Below are 21,491 nucleotides of genomic sequence, written 5' to 3' on the forward strand. Positions count from 1 at the left end.
GAAGTACAAGGGTTACAATAGCTTATAGTCTTGTTCTTAGACCTTTTCATTAAAACAGAAATATTAGAACCTTGTCATTAGGTGGAGAGGCTGAAGTTGCAAATAGCCCATTTAGTTTCTCCTTACACTTCACTTTGAGGTTCTTAAATGTAGAAATCCTGTTCTCATACTTGTTTGTAAGCTTTCTCTCTAGTGAAAAAGACTTTATCATCCCATCTATGGGGAATTAATTGAACGAAATGTGGAAAAATGTAATCTTCAGGGAGCTCTGCTGTGAGTACTCTCAGTAAATACAGCACAGCCAAGGGACTCTGCAGAGACCTGACCTAGAGTAGACAGAGCCTGGGCTTTAGATCCAGCCGGTTTCAGATAAAATAATTTTCTTGAGCTATGAGCAACTCATTTCATTGTTTTGCAGTCTTTTTATTTGTTTGTTTGCGGTATGCAGGCCTCTCGCTGCCGTGGCCTCTCCCGTTGTGGAGCACAGGCTCCGGACGCGCAGGCTCAGCGGCCATGGCTCACGGGCCCAGCCGCTCCGCGGCATGTGGGATCTTCCCGGACTGGGGTACGAACCCGTGTCTCCTGCATCGGCAGGCGGACTCTCAACCACTGCCCCACCAGGGAAGCCCTGTTTTGCAGTCTTTTGATTTATAATATTGGGCCTAGTCACATTGCCATGATTTGTAGGGGATGTTTATAAAATATATGAAATAACTATTATCATTAATAAACTGGGTTATTAAATCTCTTCCAAAAATAAGGTGCTGACATGTAAATAAAATTTATACCTGATGCTTTAGGTCTGGCCCAGTGCTAGACATGCCTTCAAAAGTCCAAATCAATTTGTTGTGCTGGAAGAACATACTACCAGGGGTCAGGAAATGTTATTCTACACCTGGCTCTGCCAAAAGCTCGTTCCGTGATCATTTTTAACCACTTCACCCCTCAATTTCCTCAAATGTAAAAGTAGAGAGTTGGACTAGATCAGGAAGGGGAAACACCTGATACTATAATCACTCCTATCTGTCTGTGCCCATGGCAGACACTGTTAATCAATCACTGAAACTCTTCTACCAAACTAGGAAGCTGCTTCTGATTTCTTCTCAGCAAATCATTGTAGGCAGTTACTACCAATCAACCGGTGTTAGCAACCAAAGTAAAACTTACTTGCCATCTTTGGGCCAGAAGATCTCTAAAGGTTCTTTTAATTCCAGTATTACTCAAAGGTCAAAATGAGAGTCTGTGCCAGAAAGAAATATGTTGGCAAATCTTACTTCCCTTTTTCACATTCTAGCCTCTGAATGTTAAAGACTTTGCAAGCACTGTCCATGAGGATGCTCTGCTATCCCGTCATTGCATTTTGCTTTTGTTTGTCCAAAATGAAAACATTTAGTGGATTTCCCCCCTAATTCTGAAAATGCATACTGTAAAAATTTGAACAATGCAGAAAAGTACAAAGATGAAAGTGAAAAGTGTCTGATATTCAACATCCATTATTAATATTTGGTAACCGGTCTTAGAGACACAGCTCTAGGTGTAAGTGTTTTTCTGTACTCTGTTTAATGTCCCCATACAGCAACATTCTGTATGAGCAACTTTGCATATCACTAGGAAGCTGTGGTTCTTAGTCTCTATGTACTCATAAAATTCCATCTTTATCTGGGGGTTCCTATTCTGCTGAGTGAAACTTTGCAAATATAGCAGCAGATTGAAAGAGCAAAGGGTCTTTAGACCCTTACCATCAACTACTCTTAAAGGGTCTTTAGACCCTTACCATCAACTACTCTTACCCCTACACCCCACTGCCACTTTTTTTTTTTTTTTGCTTATTACTATAAAAGTAATATATGTTTATTTAGGAAAATATAGGCAGGCAAAAATGAGAAAAATAAAAATCATCAGTAATCTAACTAATCGGAATAATTGTGGTTAACGTTTTGGAGCGTATACGTTCAGGCTTTTTTTTTCCTATGCATATATTTTTACGTAGGTATCAACATACATAATTAAAAAGCACTCTTTTAAACTTCTGGGTTTTTCTCTTTACTCACTGCATTGCAGTTCCTGTAGAGCACGGTTTCTACTATGAGCAGGAAACTATACGAGTTAAAACTGGCTTTTGTGATATACAACTGTTCATTTCATTTCAGAGCAAAATGCATTGAAATGTTAATTTCTGTGAATTTGAGGTGATTTGGGTAACGTACCTTCAACGTTATTTTCATTAAGACCTAAGATTCTATTTAATTGCAATTAAGATGACTTCCCTGATTTAGAATTAAATTTGGATGGAAGTAGGCAATTCAAATATGGCAAAACCTTAAGATGTTATTTAAAAATCAACATAATTTTATATTTCCTTGCCTGATTTTTTTGAACACATGAATTAAAATATATTCCAATTGGAAAAGGAATAAAAGTGAATAATAGTCTAACAGAAATTAAATTTAATCTTTCTTTTTGAAGACACATATGACAAATTTTGAGAAAATATCAAAAGAATATTTCATGTTTCTTTAAATTAGTGGGCTAGATGAATACTTCTTTCTCCAGTCATATTTCAAAGTCAACAAACCTAAGCTAGAGGTATTTAATATATATTTTAAATGTTTCAGTGATTCCTTTCTAAACCAGCTTCTTTGAGGTCTTGGAACAGATGACAGTAAAATGAAATTCTTCTGATACTTCTGTTTTTAAATACATCTCTTCAGTGTAGTTGTTCTCAGTTGCTAACAATAATTTCCTGTCAAATGTAAAATGCTGCATGTAAAGTATTTTTTAAATTTAACATGGTTATGGATAAGCAATCAATGTGCATTTTCATTTGTAAAAAGGAAGAGGAAGTAATTACCAAGCAAAGCAATCTTAGAGCAAGATGAGCCTTAGAAGTTTACTTAGTGCATCCCGTTCTTTTTAGAGCTAAGAACACTGATGTCAGAGGGGGTGATTCTTTTCAAAGTAACACAGAGGAACTGGAATTGGATGTTGACCCCCGAGTCCATGCAACCTCTTTCACTGCTTATGCCACTACTCCCAGAAAGTGAAAATCATATTCATCCCCATTCAACATCTAGAATGCCAAGTATAGCATAAAGTATTTACCAACCTAGCTGTTGTGGCCAACAGATGCCAAAGAACTTAACATCTAATTGGAAAAGTAACAAATAGAATAGACAGGCAATGGTAAGTGATACAGGGCACCAAAAATAGTAGAAGATCGTTTCCAGTTGGGAAGGATAGGGACATCTTTATATAGAGAATGGTTTATTTGAATCAGGTCTTTAAGTGGGCATGAGATTGCAAGAGAAAGAGTGAAAGGAGGACTTTTGGGTGGGAAACCTATGTGAACAAACATATAGAGGTAGGAAATCATAGATATAGTTGGAAAAAAATGAAAAGACTAATTTGACCAGGGCATATGATTTGCATAGAGGATGTGGTGATAAAATTAAGAAAGGTAGTTGGAGCTCAGTGGTTCTTGTGCATTACAACTTTTTAAGGATTGTAGACAGGTAATTTTTATAATATGAAGGAAAATTTTGTTTGTGTATTTCTACGGTGTTTTTTTTTTATATATTATGGCACCCAGGTAGCAAGATGTAACTTTATGAACCTACTAAAATTGGTCCACATGAACTTTTGAACTGAAGATTTTTAAAGTTTCTGATGATTCTTGATGTCAAATTTGTGACATTTGTAAATAACTTTCTAAAACCTACAGAAGTAGTGAATTACGGTCCTCGTTTCACTCAAAGCTGTTAAACATTTGGAGTTCAACAGTAAAGTTTTTGTGGAAGAAAAGTGATAATTAAATGGCCAAGAAAATAAGTAATTAAAATAGGATTTTAATTAAAAAAAAAGCTTAGGTGGAGACTTGGCATAGTGTCACTTCCAGCAAGTTTCAGGGCCAGCCTTGCTGCAATGTGGGAGGACTACACAAGCACATCAATATCAGGAGGGGGGTTCACTGGGTGCCATCTGTGGAAACTAGCTACCCGATACGCTTAAATTGTAAGCTGGACAAATTTAGAATTTCAATGATAATTCCAAGGGAGTTTGGATATTTTCTGGCTCAAACATAGAGTACAATTAAAAGGAAGTGAAAAGAAGAGGGAAGAAGCCTCAAGATGATGAAGGAGTTTGAAATAGTAGGTAGTTTCTTGGGCCTTGCAAATTTGGCAGATTAGATCACGGAGAAGCAGCTGAAATAAATGGGTCACTGCATCACTATCCAAACTTTGTATACTTGGAAGGATTACCTGATGATGCTTGTTTTTCATGAGAACTCTGGGGCAAAGTACTACAATTCTGCCCTATCTCAAGCATACATGGAAGGTTCTCTTTCTAAAGATGGCAAAGAACTCAGACAGCAATGGAAATGTACAAGGGTTAGTAGAATGTAAAACTAGTTGAGAGAAAAAATAAAATAGCAAGGAGAGCCTGACAGTAAAAGAACTCCCATGGCACCAGGATAAGAGAGAAAAGCCAGCATTCTCCTGGAACTTCTCAATCCATAGTGTCTGTGCCCTCATAGCACAATATATAAGTTTAGAGGGCAAGGCCTAGGTTATCACATGAATATGATCTTACTTCAGAATTCTGCAAAGACCAGGAACCTCCTTGACGTGGGTGGTCTGAGACTGGGGTTCACTGTTCTTATCCTGAACCACCATACAATGCCGAACAGCTTTTCCTTAGCTGTCTCCTTTATTTTTCTTAAACATGTTCAGACTCTTATCATATTGTCCTCCTCCCCTTGAAAATACATACTCTGCAGGTGCCTGAAATAATATACTCCCAGTAATTGCAGTTTTGCAAAAGTAGAGTTTATTTCATTCAGTCTAAACTCCATGGAAATTTGTTGCCTAACAAGGAAATACCAAACACTTTATAAACTCCTGGAGGGCAGCAACCATGTCGTATATGACTTTGTTATCTCCTGCCTCCTGGGCTCAGAGTCTACCTTCTCGGATGTACTAATTTTAATAAGTAACTTGAATTGTTAACAATATACTCTTGTGCCCTTCTTTGACGCACAAATGTCATTTCATTTTGTCTTCGCATGTTTCATGTCAAGTTCATTGTAAATCATTTCTCCTGAGCTTGTTGTTAGCCTGCAGATCATTTTGTAGGCTTTTCACATAACAGCTGAAAGAGTTTAATTCAAGTTGAAGAAACTTACTTCATTTACAAGCGATTAATTTGGGCTTCACTTACCTTAAGGAATATTCGAACATGTAAATTTACAGATAAATCCTGGGAGTGTCAAATTATGCAACCAAGAGAAAGTAAGTTCTGTGCAGCTTTGGGGGTATTGGTCGGCTGTAGTCAGGCTTTTTTTTTTGGGGGGGGCGTCAGGTTTTTGAATGAAATAGTAAAACCGGTTCCAGGAACTGTCTACTTCACCTGGTTTTGCATAATTCCAAGAAGTTAGAAACTGAAAACCAGGCTTGTTAAAGAGTTAGAAAGATTGCTATTGCATAAGAGAAAAAAGCAAAACCAAACCATCTACTCTCTTTTAAATCATAAGATTTCACAATATTCCTGTTTTCAAGTACTTGAAGTTTTCTCTGGGCAACGATTAATTTTTAAATAATTGTTTTTAATGTGGAACGTAATACATACTCATCGTAGAATTAAAACATACTTAAAGTAACAAAGAGAAAAATAAAAATCATTCATGATCCTACAACCATTAATATTTTGAGGAACAACTTTTAATTTTTTTCTAGGTACATGTTTTCACAGGACGGTGCCACACTGCAGTTTTATAATTTGGTCTTTTGGATTTTTATTTAAAAAATTATATTGTGAGAACGTGAAAAGAAAACTTCTGAGGATTATGACATGTAGTAGCATCGCACGGTGTTAGAGGACGCCATCTGTGGTGTGGCGTGTACGGTCTGGCGGGAAAAGAACGCTCCGGGTGGGCAACATCGACCACTCTCCGAGCAAAAGAGACTTCATTTGCCTTCAGCGACTAGAGCCTGACGAGAGCGCAAGGCGTGGGAGTAAGTGGAGGGCGTTCAGGGTGACTGCGAGCACGAACTCCCCGCGCGGTCCTCATTTACCCCGGGCAAGTCCAACGGGCCCAAGCCCCGGAGGTGAGCCGGGGGAGAGAGTGCGGCGCGCGGTGCGCTCGGCCTGGGTCCCAGCCTCCGGCCCCCGCCCCCGGGGCTGGCGCCACTCTCGGGCGGTGGGGTGAGATAAAGCGGGGCAAGGTTCTGCAAGTCCAAATCAGGGAAGCGCAGCTCCGATACCAGCGCCTTTACGGGGTCTCCAGGCGTGTTTGTTCCAACTGTTTAAACTTTCAAAGCACCCGCACCCCAGCGACCTTCGGCAAACAACTCTTAATCCCGCGGGCGGAGAGCGTTGGCTGTATTTGCCGGAAGGGTAAATTGAGAGCGGAGAACCGGGGGCCTGAGGCGTCCCCCCTCCCGGCATCCCGCCCGCGGCCGCCCACTGCTACCCCCTCCCGCGGCCCTTTCCCGCCCCAGGACCGCCAGCTTCTTGCGTCAGCCGGAGCGGGGGTGGGGGATTTTCGGAAGCTAAGACCTCGCGGCCGGCGGGGGAAGGAAGGGCTTGGGCTCTTGCCCCGCCCTCGGGGGTCGGGAGGCGGAGCCGGGCAGGAGCCCGGCCGGCGAGTCGGGCCGAGTCGCGGAGAAGCTAGTTCCTAGGATCCTAGAGAAGCAGCCGCCGCCGCCGCCGCCAGTACCGCCCTGTCCGCACCGCGCCTCGGCAGCCGGGACAGGGCCGCCGTCGGGGAGCCTCAGAGCACCGTCCCTAGCTCAGCATGATGGACTTGGAGCTGCCGCCGCCGGGACTGCCGTCCCAGCAGGTGGTGCCAGGACGGGGGCGGGGGCGCGAGGGAGCCGCGGCCCGGGAGGGACAGCCGCAGCTGGCCTCTCTTCCCGTCTGTGGCCTGAGCCGGGACTGCTGCGGCCGCGCGCACACCAGAGCCGCTGCGCTTGCGCTGGGGCCGGGGGAGGGGAGCTGGGACCAGAGGGCTTGCGAGGAGTGTGGGGACGCGGCCGGGTGGTGGGACTGACAGCGCGCCCGCAGCCCCCGAGGGAGACTGTGTTGGTGCTGGGGGGCTACGCCCTCGCGCGTGGGGCGAAGGGTGTCTCTAACCACGCCCCGGGCCGTTGGAGCCCCGGCCGGGCCCCCTCCCGAATTTGAGCGGCCCGGAGGCAGCGGGGCAGGAGGGGGCGGACGCTGGCGGTCTGAGCCGGCGCGGCCCGGCCCTTCCGGGGCTGTGCGGCTCCCCAGCCTCGGAACCGGCAAAAATGTGCCTAGTCACGGGGCCGCTCTCGGGGGAACTGAGGTCTCCTTTGGGCTGGGAGCCGGAGTCCCCCCTCTGCCGCTGCCCCTCGGCCCATGACCTCCGAGGGCGCGGGCTGCGGCGCCCTCACTCCGCTGGGCCGTCTGAGGGTGCTTCTGTGCAAAGTAATCGATCGGTCCATCCATGGGATCTCCCTTAGGCAGCTTGGCGAGAATGCCCAGTCCCCAGGGTGGGGGCGGGAGGAGGTCATAAAGTACCCAGCGCGCTAGGCTGCCCCGACGTACAGCGACCGAACCCCGCCCCACGCGCCCCCTCGCGGCCCCTGGAGCCGAGGGAAAGGTTCGGGCTCGAAGACCGGGAGTTGTCCCCGTGCAACACGCCGGGAAGTGGCGGCGGGGCAGTGGACTCTGGGGTCAGAGGCGGCTGCGCCCCCGGCCTCTCGATCCCGGCGTGGTGCCTCCCGGGGGGCGAGCTTGGCCTCGGCCGCCGTGACAGTGGTCGGTTGGCTGTCACGGCGGCCCTCAGTTGGCCCTTTCGTGCTTTATAGCGTGCAAACCTTGCCGCGCCGGGGCCAAGGGAAAAGTTGGAGCTGTTGATCTGTTGCGCAATTGTTATTTTCCCCCGGGCGGCTTTGTTTTTGGATTTAGCGTTTCGGAATTGTAATTCCAAAATGTGTAAGGCAGGATATTCTGTTCTGTGCTGTCAAGGGTAAGAGTTTCGAGTGTAGATTAGAATTTCTTTTGTTTTTAGACTGTTACTAAATTTTGTTCTTTTCATAGATTGATTCTCCCTTGGGTGCTTTATTTTGTTTTCCTTTTCTGTTTGAGAATTTGCCTCGATTTCTTATTTTGTTGCTTCATTTGCGAGGGCAGAGGGTGGGACAGCTGTGTTTCATAAGGCTTTGCTAACAAGTTCTGTAAATTATCACAAATGTGAAAACAAGTTTCTGTATATACTTTGTAGGGACTTTTAAAGGAGTAGATATTTTTATTTCCAATTTTTTTGTGTGTGTGAATGGGTTCTTTGGAAAAATATTTGGTTCAAGGAAATGTGTAACTTAATAGGAACGGTAAATACATTTATGCTCTGAAACGTCACGTTTTAGACTAATCCTGAAGATCTAAAGTAAGGTTTTGAGTTATTGACAATGTACTAATTGTGCTTTTTTTTTCTTTAAAGCTGTTTGTCTTGAACTTTCCCCTAGTAATGATTAGGATTGGATTCCCCCTCCCCACTAGTACGAAGAAGTAAATTGTGCTTTCCGATTTAGCTGCTGTTCAAGACTAATCCCTATAGCCATTTCTTTAATACTCTGTATGACCCAAAGACATTTAATGCTAATAGACTTTAGTTTTTCTAGATTCAGGAATGTAGCCTAGAGTGTTATTAAAATTTTTTTTTCTTTCTTTACTATATGATTTAAGATTCCATCTATACTGCTTTCTCTTTTAAATGTGAATTTTCCAATTATGTTTGTTAAGGTAACTGCTTTTCCACCTTTTGTAATCAGACATCAGTTTGCATATTTGAAGACTATAAAAAAATGGAATAAAATTTGGAATCAATTTCATGCCTATAACTATGATTCATATTAAATCTTTGTAGTCCAGAAAGATTTGAAGAGTTAAAAGTGGATTCTAACCTTTTGTCAAAGAAAAACCAGGTGTGAAGTGGTACTGGGATACAGTTTTTCACCCTCTGTGCGGAGGTGTTGATGAACAGCAGTAAAGAGAGTTTTATATTCTTTATTTCCAATAGCTGGAAGGAACCATCCATTACTCTTTTCAAGGGTGTCTTGGAGAAAGTATTTTTGTATATGAGGGATGAAGTTGATCTTGGACTAGACCAATGAGATAACTTTTAAAGAAAAATAGCACAGGTTTCTCATCTCCTGAATGAATGTTGAGCAAAGAACAACTGGACTTTTTAGATATTTGAATAAAATCTCTTGAGAGATTGTGAAAGATTGTAGGAGGGTAAATACATAACTCACATAAGTCTTTCTGCATTAAAAATAACTTGGGCCATTTGGATCTCTTTCTTTCTTGTTAACTTGGGTTTTTATAAACAATGCTGGGGGGAAAAAAACTCAAAACCCGACTTTCTTTAGGATAACCAGGAAGAATTGAAAGCCAGATACATTAGTTTTCTTTCTTTATTATTATTCAGGATGAATTATACTTACAGAGCTGCATGAAGAAAAGAACCCTCTGTGGACTATAAGCACATTTTTTTTCTGGGAATTTTCTCTCTATTGGCTGAACGCATTTAAAGGGGGTTTTGCATAAATAATGCTTCCTCTTTGATTTTTCCTTGATCTGCGATTAACTCGTCAGTGTAAACTCTTGGGCTCAGGAAGAGTTCGGCACTAACATGGTCATAGATGAGTTATTGAGTATTTCCTTGTGTGCGAGGCAGCATGATAATTGTTTCACATGCATAATTTCACAGTAACCCCATGGGAAATACTATTATCTCCAGTTTCTAGGTGAGGAAAGAGGCATACAGCCGCCCAGAGTTCTGGTTAAAGTAACCCAACTACTGAGTGACAAAGGTGGGATTCAAACCTAGGTAGCCTGACTCCAAACCTATGTAGAATGACTCCACTTCCAAACTGGACCAAGACTAGTTAAACTTTAAACAGGAGGAAACTCTTACACTTTAAAAAGTGGATAAATTGAGAAAAACTCAGAGAAGGACAGGCAGGGATTTAAAAGGTTAATCTCTGCACCTTTTCTAGTTACCAAGAAGTATCATAACTTTATATTTTGTGTTTGTGAGACGGGAGGTGGACCTTGAATACAGTGAAGGTAAATACAATTGGACTTACCACATGGAGTTCTTTTAAGCAAGTTGCAGAGGCCTAGCGGGGTTTAATTTAGAAAGACAGGACTATTTCTTAATATAATAATAGTTTTTAAAATTCTTGGTATTTCATCAGTGTCCAAGATTCTGCCTCATATTTTTCAGGGGCTCTTTTCCTTTTTCTTAATTAAAATTCTTAGTTCCTGGAGTCTTTGTTTAACTTTATTTGCCTTGTTAGTTGGTACATTCTCCTGGTCCGTTGGTTCTTTTTTTTTTAAACATCTTTATTGGAGTATAATTGCTTTACAATGTTGTGTTAGTTTCTGCTGTATAACAAAGTGAATCAGCTATACGTATACATATATCCCCATATCCCCTCCCTCTTGCATCTCCCTTCCACCCTCCCTGTCCCATCTCTCTAGGTGGACATAAAGCACTGAGCTGATCTCCCTGTGTTATGCAGCTGCTTCCCACTAGCTATCTATTTTACATTTGGTAGTGCAGATATATCAGTGCTACTCTCTCCCTTCGTCCCAGCTTACCATTCCCTCTTCCCGTGTCCTCAAGTCTATTCTCTACATCTCCATCTTTCTTCCTGTCCTGCCCCTAGGTTCATCAGAACCATTTTTTAAAAAAATTTTTAGAGTCTATATATATGTGTTAGCATACAGTATTTGTTTTTCTCTTTCTGACTTTCTTCACTCTGTAACACAGACTCTAGGTCCATACACCTCACTACAAATAACTCAATTTCGTTTCTCTTCATGGCTGAGTAATATTCCATTGTATATATGTGCCACATCTTCTTTATCCATTCATCTGTCTATGGACACTTAGATTGCTTCCATGTCCTGGCTGTTGTAAATAGTGCTGTAATGAACATTGTGGTACATGACTTTTTTTGAATTATGGTTTTTTCAGGGTATATACCCAGTAGTGGGATTGCTAGGTCATATAGTAGTTCTGTTTTTAGCTTTTTAAGGAACCTCCATCCTGTTCTCCATAGTGGCTGTATCAATTTACATTCCCGCCAGCAGTGCAAGAGGGTTCCCTTTTCTCCACACCCTCTCCAGCATTTATTGTTTGTAGATTTTTTGATGATGGCCATTCTGACTGGTGTGAGGTGATACCTCATTGTAGTTTTGATTCGCATTTCTTTAATGATTAGTGATGCTGAGCATCTTTTCATGTGTTTGTTGGCAGTCTGTATATCTTCTTTGGAGAAATGTCTATTTACGTCTTCTGCCCATTTTTGGATTAGGTTGTTTTTTAGATATTGAGCTGCATGAGCTGCTTGTATATTTTGGAGATTAATCCTTTGTCAGCTGCTTCGTTTGCAAATATTTTCTCCTATTCTGAGCATTGTCTTTTTGTCTCTTTTATGGTTTCCTTTGCTGTGCAAAAGCTTTTAAGTTTCATTAGGTCCCATTTGTTTATTTTTGTTTTTATTTCCATTTCTCTAGGAGATGGGTCACAAAGGATCTTGTTGTGATTTATGTCATAGTGTGTTCTTCCTATGTTTTCCTCTGAGAGTTTTATAGTGTCTGGCCTTACATTTAGGTCTTTAATCCATTGTGAGTTTATTTTTGTGTATGGTGTTAGGGAGTGTTCTAATTTCATTCTTCTACATGTAGCTGTCCAGTTTTCCCAGCACCACTTATTGAAAAGACTGTCTTTCCTCCATTGTATGTTCTTGCCTCCTTTATCAAAGATAAGGTGACCATAGGTGCGTGGGTTTATCTCTAGGCTCTCTATCCTGTACCATTGATCTATATTTCTGTTTTTCTGCCAGTACCATACTGTCTTGATTACTGTAGCTTTGTAGTATAGGCTGAAGTCAGGGAGCCTGATTCCTCCAGCTCCATTTTTCTCAAGATTGCTTTGGCTATTCGGGGTCTTTTGTGTTTCCATACAAATTGTGCAGTTTTTTGTTGTAGTTCTGTGAAAAATGCCATCGGTAATTTGATAGGGATTGCATTGAATCTGTAGATTGCTTTGGGTAGTATAGTCATTTTCACAGCGTTGATTCTTCCAATCCAAGAACATGGGATATGTCTCCATCTGTTCGTATCATCTCTAATTTCTTTCATCAGTGTCTTATAGTTTTCTGCATATAGGTCTTTTGTCTCCTTAGGTAGGTTTATTCCTAGGTATTTTATTCTTTTGTTGCAATGGTAAATGGGACTGTTTCCTTAATTTCTCTTTCAGATTTTTCATCATTAGTGTATAGGAATGCAAGAGATTTCTGTGCATTAATTTTGTATCCTGCTCCTCTACCAAATTCATTCATTAGCTCTAGTAGTTTTCTGGTAGCCTCTTTAGGATTCTTTATGTATAGTATCATGTCATCTGCAAACAGTGACATTGGCTCTTTTTATTTTGAAATAGTGTTCAAAAATAAGTTTGGTAGTGAAGATGTTTATGTATATGGTAAAGAGTGGGGCAGACAGGGTTAAACCTGGTTGAAGGAAAGTGGGAAAAATGGGGAGAATTTGAGTTGAAAACAGCTAGTAGAAACCTGTTGGCTCGAATTAAACACTAATCTGCTGTTTTGGCATTTCTGATTTGAAGCAAGCACAAGGGCTCAGGTCTGTCTAATTGAAGTTTTCTTGGGGTTTTGAGTGTGGTACATTTCAAAATTAAATACTTTATTTCTTAGTCCTTATTATTAAACAAATTGTTTTCAGAATTATTGTCTTATTTGTCTGAGTTAAGGATGCTGCAGGATTTTTTAGGTTTCAGTGGATGATTTGCCTAAAAGTTGGTCTGACTAATCCCAGGCTATTTAACAGTGGTCAAGTCACTTCTGAAAGTTTCCTGGAATCTCTTGTTGCACACCCAGGTATGCAACAGATTTACTAAATGCAGTATTTACTAAATGCAGTATTCAACAGATTTACTAAATGCAGTATTCAACAGATTTACTAAATGCAATATTCAACCTGCTTCCTTCACCAATGGCTGTATGTTTATTCTAAGTTTACTGTAAAATGGAGAACAGGGCTTCCCTGGTGGCGCAGTGGTTGAGAGTCCCCCTGCCGATGCAGGGGACACAGGTTCGTGCCCCGGTCCGGGAAGATCCCCTATGCCGCGGAGCAGCTGGGCCCGTGAGCCATGGCCGCTGAGCCTGCACGTCCGGAGCCTGTGCTCCGCAACTGGAGAGGCCACAACAGTGAGAGGCCCGCGTCCTGCAAAAAAAAAAAAAAAAAAAAATGGAGAACAGAGTTTATATTTTGATAATAAGATTTCTAGGAGTTTTAAAAATGTAATTACCACCTGCTTTTAAATATGCTCCAACAACATTTATTAAAGAGGCTCTAAGATACAGGCCAAGACTTCTTTCATTGATAATGGTATGTTTTCTGGAAATGAAAGCAAAACATATATTCAAATGTATAACGTTCCCAAAAAGTGTTAGAAAAAATACAAATGGTGTTCTTACAGTAACTTTCCCCGCCAAGACAAAACAAGATTGCTAAACAAAATCCTATCTTGCCTAAAGTAGGAATTTTCTCTGGGTCAGCCCCTCCCACAGTAAACACTTTTTAACTATTAGTACGAAGAATTTTAGGAACACTGAGGATAGGAAGCACTTTAACATATCGTTTTTATGGTATATGTCCTGTAACACCTGTGTATCACAGAGCCTTATATATGAAAATCTTCCTCTGTGTGTGAGCATGTAAGTTTATTTGGCCCAAACTCTGGTAGGGGTGAAGACAAACCCGGGACGTAAGAAGTATTTAGAGCACCAAATTCATCTTTCAAAGACCCTGTTGATAATTGAGAGTCACTGTAATCCATCAACAGCCTGTATTCTGGTTTTTTAGTTGTTTATTTTTTTGGCCATGCCGCAAGCCTTGCTGGGATCTTCCCTGACCAGGGATTGAACCCAGGCCACGGCAGTGAAAGCCCAGAATCCTAACCACTAGACCATCAGGGAACTCCCAGCAGCCTGTATCCTGAAGGATTAAAAAAATTCCCTGGCAATGCTAAATTAGTCATTCCATTTCTCACAAACTTGGAAATTGAAACTTTGGGGCCTTTGATATCGACAGCGTACTGATGAGATCCAAACTCTCCATTGCTTTTCTTCAAATCAGAGAAGAATGGTTGGGTAAGAAAAGAAAACTATCAGATCATTTGGCTTTGAAGCCTTCTTCTGAACTTAGAGTTTTTATTTTGTGCATTAGGCAATTCTCTAATTGCTTTTTAAAATCTCTGATACTTGTCTTATGTATGTATCTATGTTTTTTTCCTCTACAGCTAGATTGTAAGTTCCTTGGGAGCTGGGCATAGAATTTATATTTCTCTCCTCTTTTAAACAGCTTTATGAGATGTAATCCGCATACTATACAGTCCAGTCATTTAAAATGGACAGTTCAGTGACTGAGTGTATTCAGAGTAGTACAGCCGTCATCACAATCAATTTTAGAACATTTTCATCACCCCAAAATAAACCCATATCCATTAGCAGTCATCACACCCCATTTCCCCCAAACTCCCTTAGCTCCTGGTAAGCACTCATTATTCTCTCTTTCTATGGATTTGTCTCCTGGATATTTCATATAAATGGAATCATAGCATGTGTGGTTCTCTGTGACTGGCTTCTTTCACTTAACGTGTTTACACAGTTTGACCATATTGTAGCATGTATCAGGACTTTGTACTTCTTATTGCCAAATACTATTCCATTATATGGATACACCACATTTTATTTACCCACTTATCAGTTCATGGACGTTTGGGTGGTTCTACTTTATGTATATATTTTTGTTCCCTGTGGTAATGGTTCTTAAAATTCACTGTATATTAGAGTCACCATCATATTTAAAATACTGATGCCCAGGCCTTACCACCTCATTACATTAAAATCTCTGGGGGTGGGACCCAGGCATCAATATCTTTTCAAGCTTTGGAAGGAATTCCTTTGTGCAATTAGGTTTGAGAACCAGTACCCTAGAGAAGCTGGCACAGTGCTTGGTACCCATGAAAGGTATTTATATTTATAGAGTGATTTAGAAAATCTGGTTAGGATGTTGCTTAATTCATGAAAGGAAGTGTTCTTATATTTGATCACTGACCTTCACAGCCTTAAGATTAATACCTAAATCTGGGAGATGTGTTTAAGATGCCTGGTGAATGTTTGAACTTCAGTAAATATAATTTGAGCTCTTTAATCCCTCATGGAGATTTGGGTGATAATTTTGTCATCAAAAGGTTTTCCCCAAGTGGGTTAGTAGAAGTGTGTTTGGTCAGGAGTGTGGCGAGTGATAACCTGCAGCGTAGATTATTTGGCAATCACGTAGAAAAGGCAGTGAGGACCAATGCAGGGCACTGGGGAGGCTGGAGAGCTTGGAGGCCAGGACCCAACACTGCCTCCTAGAGGAAGCTCTGAGCTCTGCATTCCTGGGCCTCTATCTTCCTCCATTAAAAAACAAAAAACTTAACACCTACAAGGCCACTTTTAGCAACTCAGCTTTTTGATTCTCTGTATATGCTTGGCAAAGTCAACTTTATATTCTGACCACAGTGGTTATCGTTTGTACTTAACCTGGATGGTTTCTGGTTTACACTTTGGAAACTGGGGCTAACTTCTGAAGTGTGTGTGTGTGTGTGTGTGTGTGTGTGTGTGTGTGTGTGTGTGTGTGTGTGTGTGTGTGTGTGTGTGTGTGTGTGTGTGTGTGTGTGTGTGTGTGTGTGTGTGTGTGTGTGTGTGTGGTGCACTACACTCGAGGGTGTGGTTCAGTGCCTTCTGAAGCTGCCTCAGCCCTGCCTTGCAGACAGGGTGGGAACAGGGCCAGCAGGGCGTGGGCGCCCCGAGCCAGCTGTGACCTCTCTCCAGTGTTGCCAGGCCCATCTTTGTGTGGCCCAGGTCCAGTCTTCCCCCGGCCATCACGTGATGGGGGGGTACATCTAGTCTGCCCTCAGGAAGCTGCCTGCTTTTCTAATTCTAGTCATCAGTAGTTTGAAATTCTTTTAACCTGTCTCTCCTATTATTGTTTTAAGATTAAAAAAACAGTCCTGTTCTTTCGCTTGTTTTGTGCTGAATGATGTACCTATGTGTTTAAAGTACCTGTTAACGGTATTTGCAGTGCATGCTTGTATTTCAGTGAATCATTCTTCGCATTAAATGCCCTTTCCCTTTTCTGGATGTAGCCGATGTAGCCCACCCCCAATTCTGTTTGGGAGTCAGGGACAGTATTAACTGTGTATGTAAGGGGCCTGCTGATAAACGGTATAGAAATCGGCTTTACTCCAGACTGGACGTTCTTGTGTGTGCTCTGTTTCAGCACAGAATTGTATGGATTACACGGATGCAGAACCCAGCCTATCCCCCGGCAATTCTAAGGGATTAGAATACAGGGAGCAATGATTGATCAGGTTCTGAGGCCTTCTGTGAACAGAATCGGAACAGGGGTGTGACCCAAGGTGGACGTGCACTGCTTCTCCAGGTGCCTGAGGGTTGGCTTATTAAGAACCTGTGCTTTTTGCTGGTGGGTTTTACAGTCCTGGAGCCAGGGAGTCTTGCTGCTGTGGCTAGAGCGTGTTGAAGAACCATGAATTTTTTTGACCTAGCCAAAAAAATAAAATCAAATTCTTTTAATCATTACAATCCTGGTAATGAAAACCACCAAAAATAAAAACTATCATTTTTTTTCTTGTAATAGAAAAAATTGCCAGTTTTTGAAAAAGTTATTTTGTTCTTGGTACTTCTCAATGAAACATGTTTAAAATGTACATTGAGAAACCAACCCCAGAGGACAGGGGTGGGGCCGGTGTGCTTAGTGCTACCCCCAGCTTGTATGTTCTTTCTCTGCTGGTTCCCAAGCTGAGACGAGGCCAAGAATGAGAACCAGACTGTGGGTTCAGGTTCTTTCTTCTCCAGAGACAGAGGTTCACCCTCTGCTAGACACTTCTTTACCAGGCTGCACGTTTGGGAGAATCCTTGGGGCAGTGGACTGAGAGTGGGGAGATTCCAGGTAACCTTCCACTTGGAAGAAGGGTTCTAGAAGTAAAGGGGGAGAGGTTGGGAGGAAAAGGAAAACTAGTTTAAAGGATTCATTTTAATGAACCCAGGAGGAATGTAGCTTTTTGGTCTCTTCTGTACCACTTCGATTTGCTCCTTGACATGCAGCTTGTACTTAGGTCCTTCATGTGAGAAAAGGGAAAGCATTTTGGGGAGTATTTACTTGTGCTGTGTTTACACTCATTATCTTTAGTTCTTTTAACAACCCTGTTAAGGTACGTTTTGTCATTATTGAGAAAACTCTTTGGAGAGGTTAAGAAGCAGTCCAGAGTTCGGTTTAGGAACTGGAAAGCACATGAGGTATTTTAAGCAGAAGGATTTCATATAGGAAATTAATTATATAGGTGATGGGAGAGCCGAGAAACCAGACAGACAACCCAGAGATTAGCAGCCTCTGGAAACCACTTGCCAGCCCTAGAGCTGGAGGGGCAGAGAGAGGAGGTGGAATTCCAGGGCCTCACCGGCCCTCCCGCAGCTGGACCGAGTGAGGAGCTGGGGCCACTGAGAGAGGGGCTCTGCCTCCTACCATCCAGCGTCCCCCGCTCCTCTCGCAGACCCCTGCTGGAATGTAGCTGGAAGCCATATAGCAAGGGAGCCTGGGGATGGATGGGGAAGGGATCTGGGGGCCATGGGCAAATGACCAAAGCAGTCACATAGCTGGTAAGAGCTAGAGCTGGCACTGGAGCATTCTCTGCCATCAGAGTCCTGGCACTTTTCTCCAAACCATCTTCTTTTCAGGAATCTTAGACCAGACATGATGCTTTGCCTTTGGGGCACTTGGCACACCTGCTTGGGGGCAGGTTGCGTGGGAATCCTATTAGACCGCAGTGCCTACTTGATTCTGACTTGCACATTTTATGCTATATATTTCTTCTGGTTAGCGGAGTGCACATATGTGACCACAGAGTGATTCAATAATAATGAAATGTTAGGAATTCCTCTCAAGAGTGCGCGGATGGAGATTCCCTTAGGGGAGTTCCCAGATTCGATAAGCATCCCCACTATTGGTAGGTTCTGTGCCCCCTTCCCCCATGAGGTGCCCCTGGGATGCCAGGGCAGGATTGATTATATACGGAAGTTTTTGGTGTTGCTGAAGGACTTGGGCCTCTGGGTCTTGAACTTGGGGGGAGGTTCAGAAAGGAGGAAAAGCATCTTAAGAAGAGCTGGGGGAACATCTCTTCTATTGATCCTGAAAAATAAAGCCTTTTCTCCCCGGAGAGATGTGGGTAAAAACGACCCCCCTTTCCTCTGTCCCTGTGGGACTCTTGGAAACCTGCGGCTCCGGAGCGCATGGCATTGCCCTGTGCTACAGGTTTCCAAAGTTCACTTGATAACAGCACCGTTGTGCCATCAGGTTTCAGTGACCGGTGTGTGTGCTGGCTAATAATGGAGGCGGAGGGAACAATTACTCTTTCATTTTTGTTCACATTACCGACTCTCTTGCATTACCAACTCGCTTGCAACGTTATAAAGAGAACCAACCTTTGGATGTTACAAGACATCAGGATACAGGCAACTGGCAATTTCAGGGGGAAGAAAAAGGGGAAAAACTAACATCTACTGAACAGCTGCTAGTACTGTACTAGGTCCTGGACATGTTCCCTCTTACTTGATCTTGACAATAAAGCTATGGTGATGGCGGCTGTTACCCCCTTTTTACAGACTAGGAAACCTATTCAAAGAGGTAAAGTAACTTGTCCATGGCCATGCCACTCTCGATGGCAGAACAGGGATTTAGAAAGTCCGTCATCACTGCTCTCCCTTCCTTTCTTGCTTTCCTTCCTTGTCTGATGACTATGGGTGTTTGGTTAGATGCTAAAGAATGAGGGGCTCCTTTACAGAGATTCATTAAGACAGTGTCTCTACCTCAAGGAGCTCCCTCAGTGTTCCTCAAAGAGGGTACCGCTGGCAAAGGGGCTGGACTTCTTTTTGGAATGGGGGGTTGTCCCACATTACAGGGTATTTAGCTTCACTGTGACGACCAGAAAGGGCCGCCCTCCCCTGTCCCGACACCGTTCCAATTGCTTCTAGGTGGTGGTCCCAGCCCCAGTGGAACCACTGTGATGCAGTGACTTCCAGAGACAGTTTGAAGCCGGGATATTACTGTTCGTTCTCAGGAAACCTCAGGATATTCCTTGTTCTTTGCAGGGTAGCCCACCATCTCCTCCGATGGCAGCCTGTTCATACCTCTTATTCTAAACCAGAAGGGGGTAGTGGGAGAGAGAACACAGAACGTGATGAAAACTCTAGAAACCAGAGGGACCAAGTACACTTCATTTACTCAGGTAGAGTGTCTCCTTCAGATCCTTTAACACAGAGCAGTTTTATTTGACCTGGTGATTGTTACCGCTGCTATTTACCATTTTTCCAGCCTATAGCTGCAGGGAACTAGTCCTAAAAAGATAAGCTAAACATTTTTTTAAATTTCAGGGTGAAGTTAAAAGTCATATGCCACACCTCTCTGGGTCTTGACTGCCTTTTCTACCGGGTACTTTTTGAAGAAGTTTGGGTACTGAGGACAGATAGTAAGGGAAGCTATAAAGTAGCTGAAGAGGTTGAGCTATTCTGGTGATAGATTGATGCTTTAGAAACAAAATCTAGAATAGGGAGGAAAGTGAGGTTGCCCACTTTCTTGTCCTTTTCCTGACAATCAGCCTGAGGGAAATAGCTCGTGTCCTCTATGAAAATACAGTTAATCCGCATTTATATTGACTAATTGTTATATTATCCAGATTACAAAATTCCTTAATGGGTATTTGAAAATACTATCACATTTGTTGTCTCAAAAGATCAGTTTTATTGTTAACCTGAAGTAATGTGCATTTATGATTCTTAAGGTATAATATTTTGTTTTTAGTAGAGTACCCAAAGAAAAATTTGAATGAAGTTAAATAATTTTTCTATGACTAGTAGTTGGGCTATAACTGATACTAAACATGATGCCTTTATTAAGTAATTAGAATTCTTTAACCCCCCCAGACACCTTAGGTACACAGTGAAAATGCTGAGTTCTAAGCCTAAATGTAACTTATTCATTCCACAAGTATTATTAGGTATGAACACGCCCTAGGGAACTTTCAGGGCATGAAGTTGTTTTAATCTTCTAAGATAGATAGTGTAGCAAATATATTATCCTCCTTGAAGGACATTTGCTTCTCAAATTACCCCTTCTCCTAATTAATCAGTCCCTTTGTTCTTTGTACACCTGGATTATAGGGCATGTTTCATATCATAATGAGTATAAATTACATCTCCATCTCCCCTGCTTAAGGTATGACTTCCTCTAGGATAGGGACTATGTTTTTGTCATTCTTGTAATTCTGGTGGCTCGCACCATGCCTGGTGCTTATTTAATAGTACTTGCTCAGCAGATGTGAGAGCGAATCCATTACTGCCCTCTTGGAACTTGGTATATATACAAGTGATATTCATTGGTGATATATGACAGCGCAGAGGAGAAAATGTCACTTCCAGCTGGGGTGCTCAGAGAGGACGTCCTGGAGGAGGTAGCAGTCTATCTAGATTTTTTAAGCTGGTAGGATTCCTCTTGGCTCTGCTTCACTTGGAAGCTGGAGGAAGGGTGCAGGCGTGATCTGGCCTGTGGCGGCATATAGGGTCAGTCGGGGCGAAAAGGTTAATGTGGGGCTGGCTGAACAGGGCCTTCGGTGCCCATGCGTGGCGTTTCACGTTTATCTAAGGCATTTGGAAATCATGGGAGGTTTTGGAAAGGGCAAGACATGTGAGCTGGATGTGGACAGGAAGTTATTATGGCCCATGCATCAGAAGATGGGCAGGTGTCGGCAGAGATGCTGAGGGGCTCTGGCTGTGGTGCAGGTGTGGCTTAGTCGCCTTGGCATCACCAGTGCAGTATTGAAGATCTGTAACTGTCACTCTGATCTGTACCACCTTTGTTAGCCATTTAAGAAGAAATTTTTTAAGCTCCCTTTTTCAAGGAGGGAGTAGATTTTTCTCCTATTGGCCCCATTGTGAAACCATCTGTGCTCAAGCTTGCAGGTCCTGCTGTTCCTGGGTTTTAACAGAAACTCATCGCCAGGGTATTCACTCCATTGGTGAAAGGAGAGGAAGAACGAGCCAGAAGTTGCCGGTTTGCTTTTAGGATGAATTGTTTTCTTCTCTGTGGTGGCACAGGGAGAGTTTCTCTCTTCCTGACCTCCGCTAAGATCCTTTTGCTCTCACCGTCTTCCTTCAGCTGGGACCATCTCATCCTTGGCTTCCGGCCTCAGTGATTAGCAAAATTCACCCAAGAGAGAAAAAACAGACAATATCCTCTCTTTTCTGTCCCAGAAAAGAGGCTTTGCTTGTGCGCCCTGAGCTAACAGATGTGGGCATCTAGCAGTGTTGGGGAAGTAGCCG

The 21,491-nt window shown here is 42.6% G+C and overlaps 1 protein-coding gene across 4 annotated transcripts in view; it reads left to right on the forward strand.

Moving 5' to 3' along the window:
- Positions 1-5,988: 5,988 nt before the first annotated feature.
- NFE2L2 (NFE2 like bZIP transcription factor 2) overlaps positions 5,989-21,491 on the forward strand; it is a 36,075-nt gene continuing 20,572 nt past the window's right edge. Inside the window, exons 1-2 of one of the 4 annotated variants that reach the window (XM_060152572.1) lie at positions 6,626-6,838; positions 19,266-19,402. In XM_060152572.1, the coding sequence (XP_060008555.1) occupies positions 19,355-19,402 (48 nt within the window). In that variant the 5' untranslated portion in view covers positions 6,626-6,838; positions 19,266-19,354. Of the gene's footprint in view, positions 6,012-6,617; positions 6,839-7,972; positions 7,991-19,265; positions 19,403-21,491 lie in introns of those variants that run through there. The other 3 variants (XM_060152575.1, XM_060152573.1, XM_060152577.1) reach the window with 3 other exon arrangements.

The sequence above is a fragment of the Lagenorhynchus albirostris genome, chromosome 6 (assembly GCF_949774975.1).
Source record: "Lagenorhynchus albirostris chromosome 6, mLagAlb1.1, whole genome shotgun sequence".
NCBI classification, from domain to species: Eukaryota; Metazoa; Chordata; class Mammalia; order Artiodactyla; family Delphinidae; genus Lagenorhynchus; species Lagenorhynchus albirostris.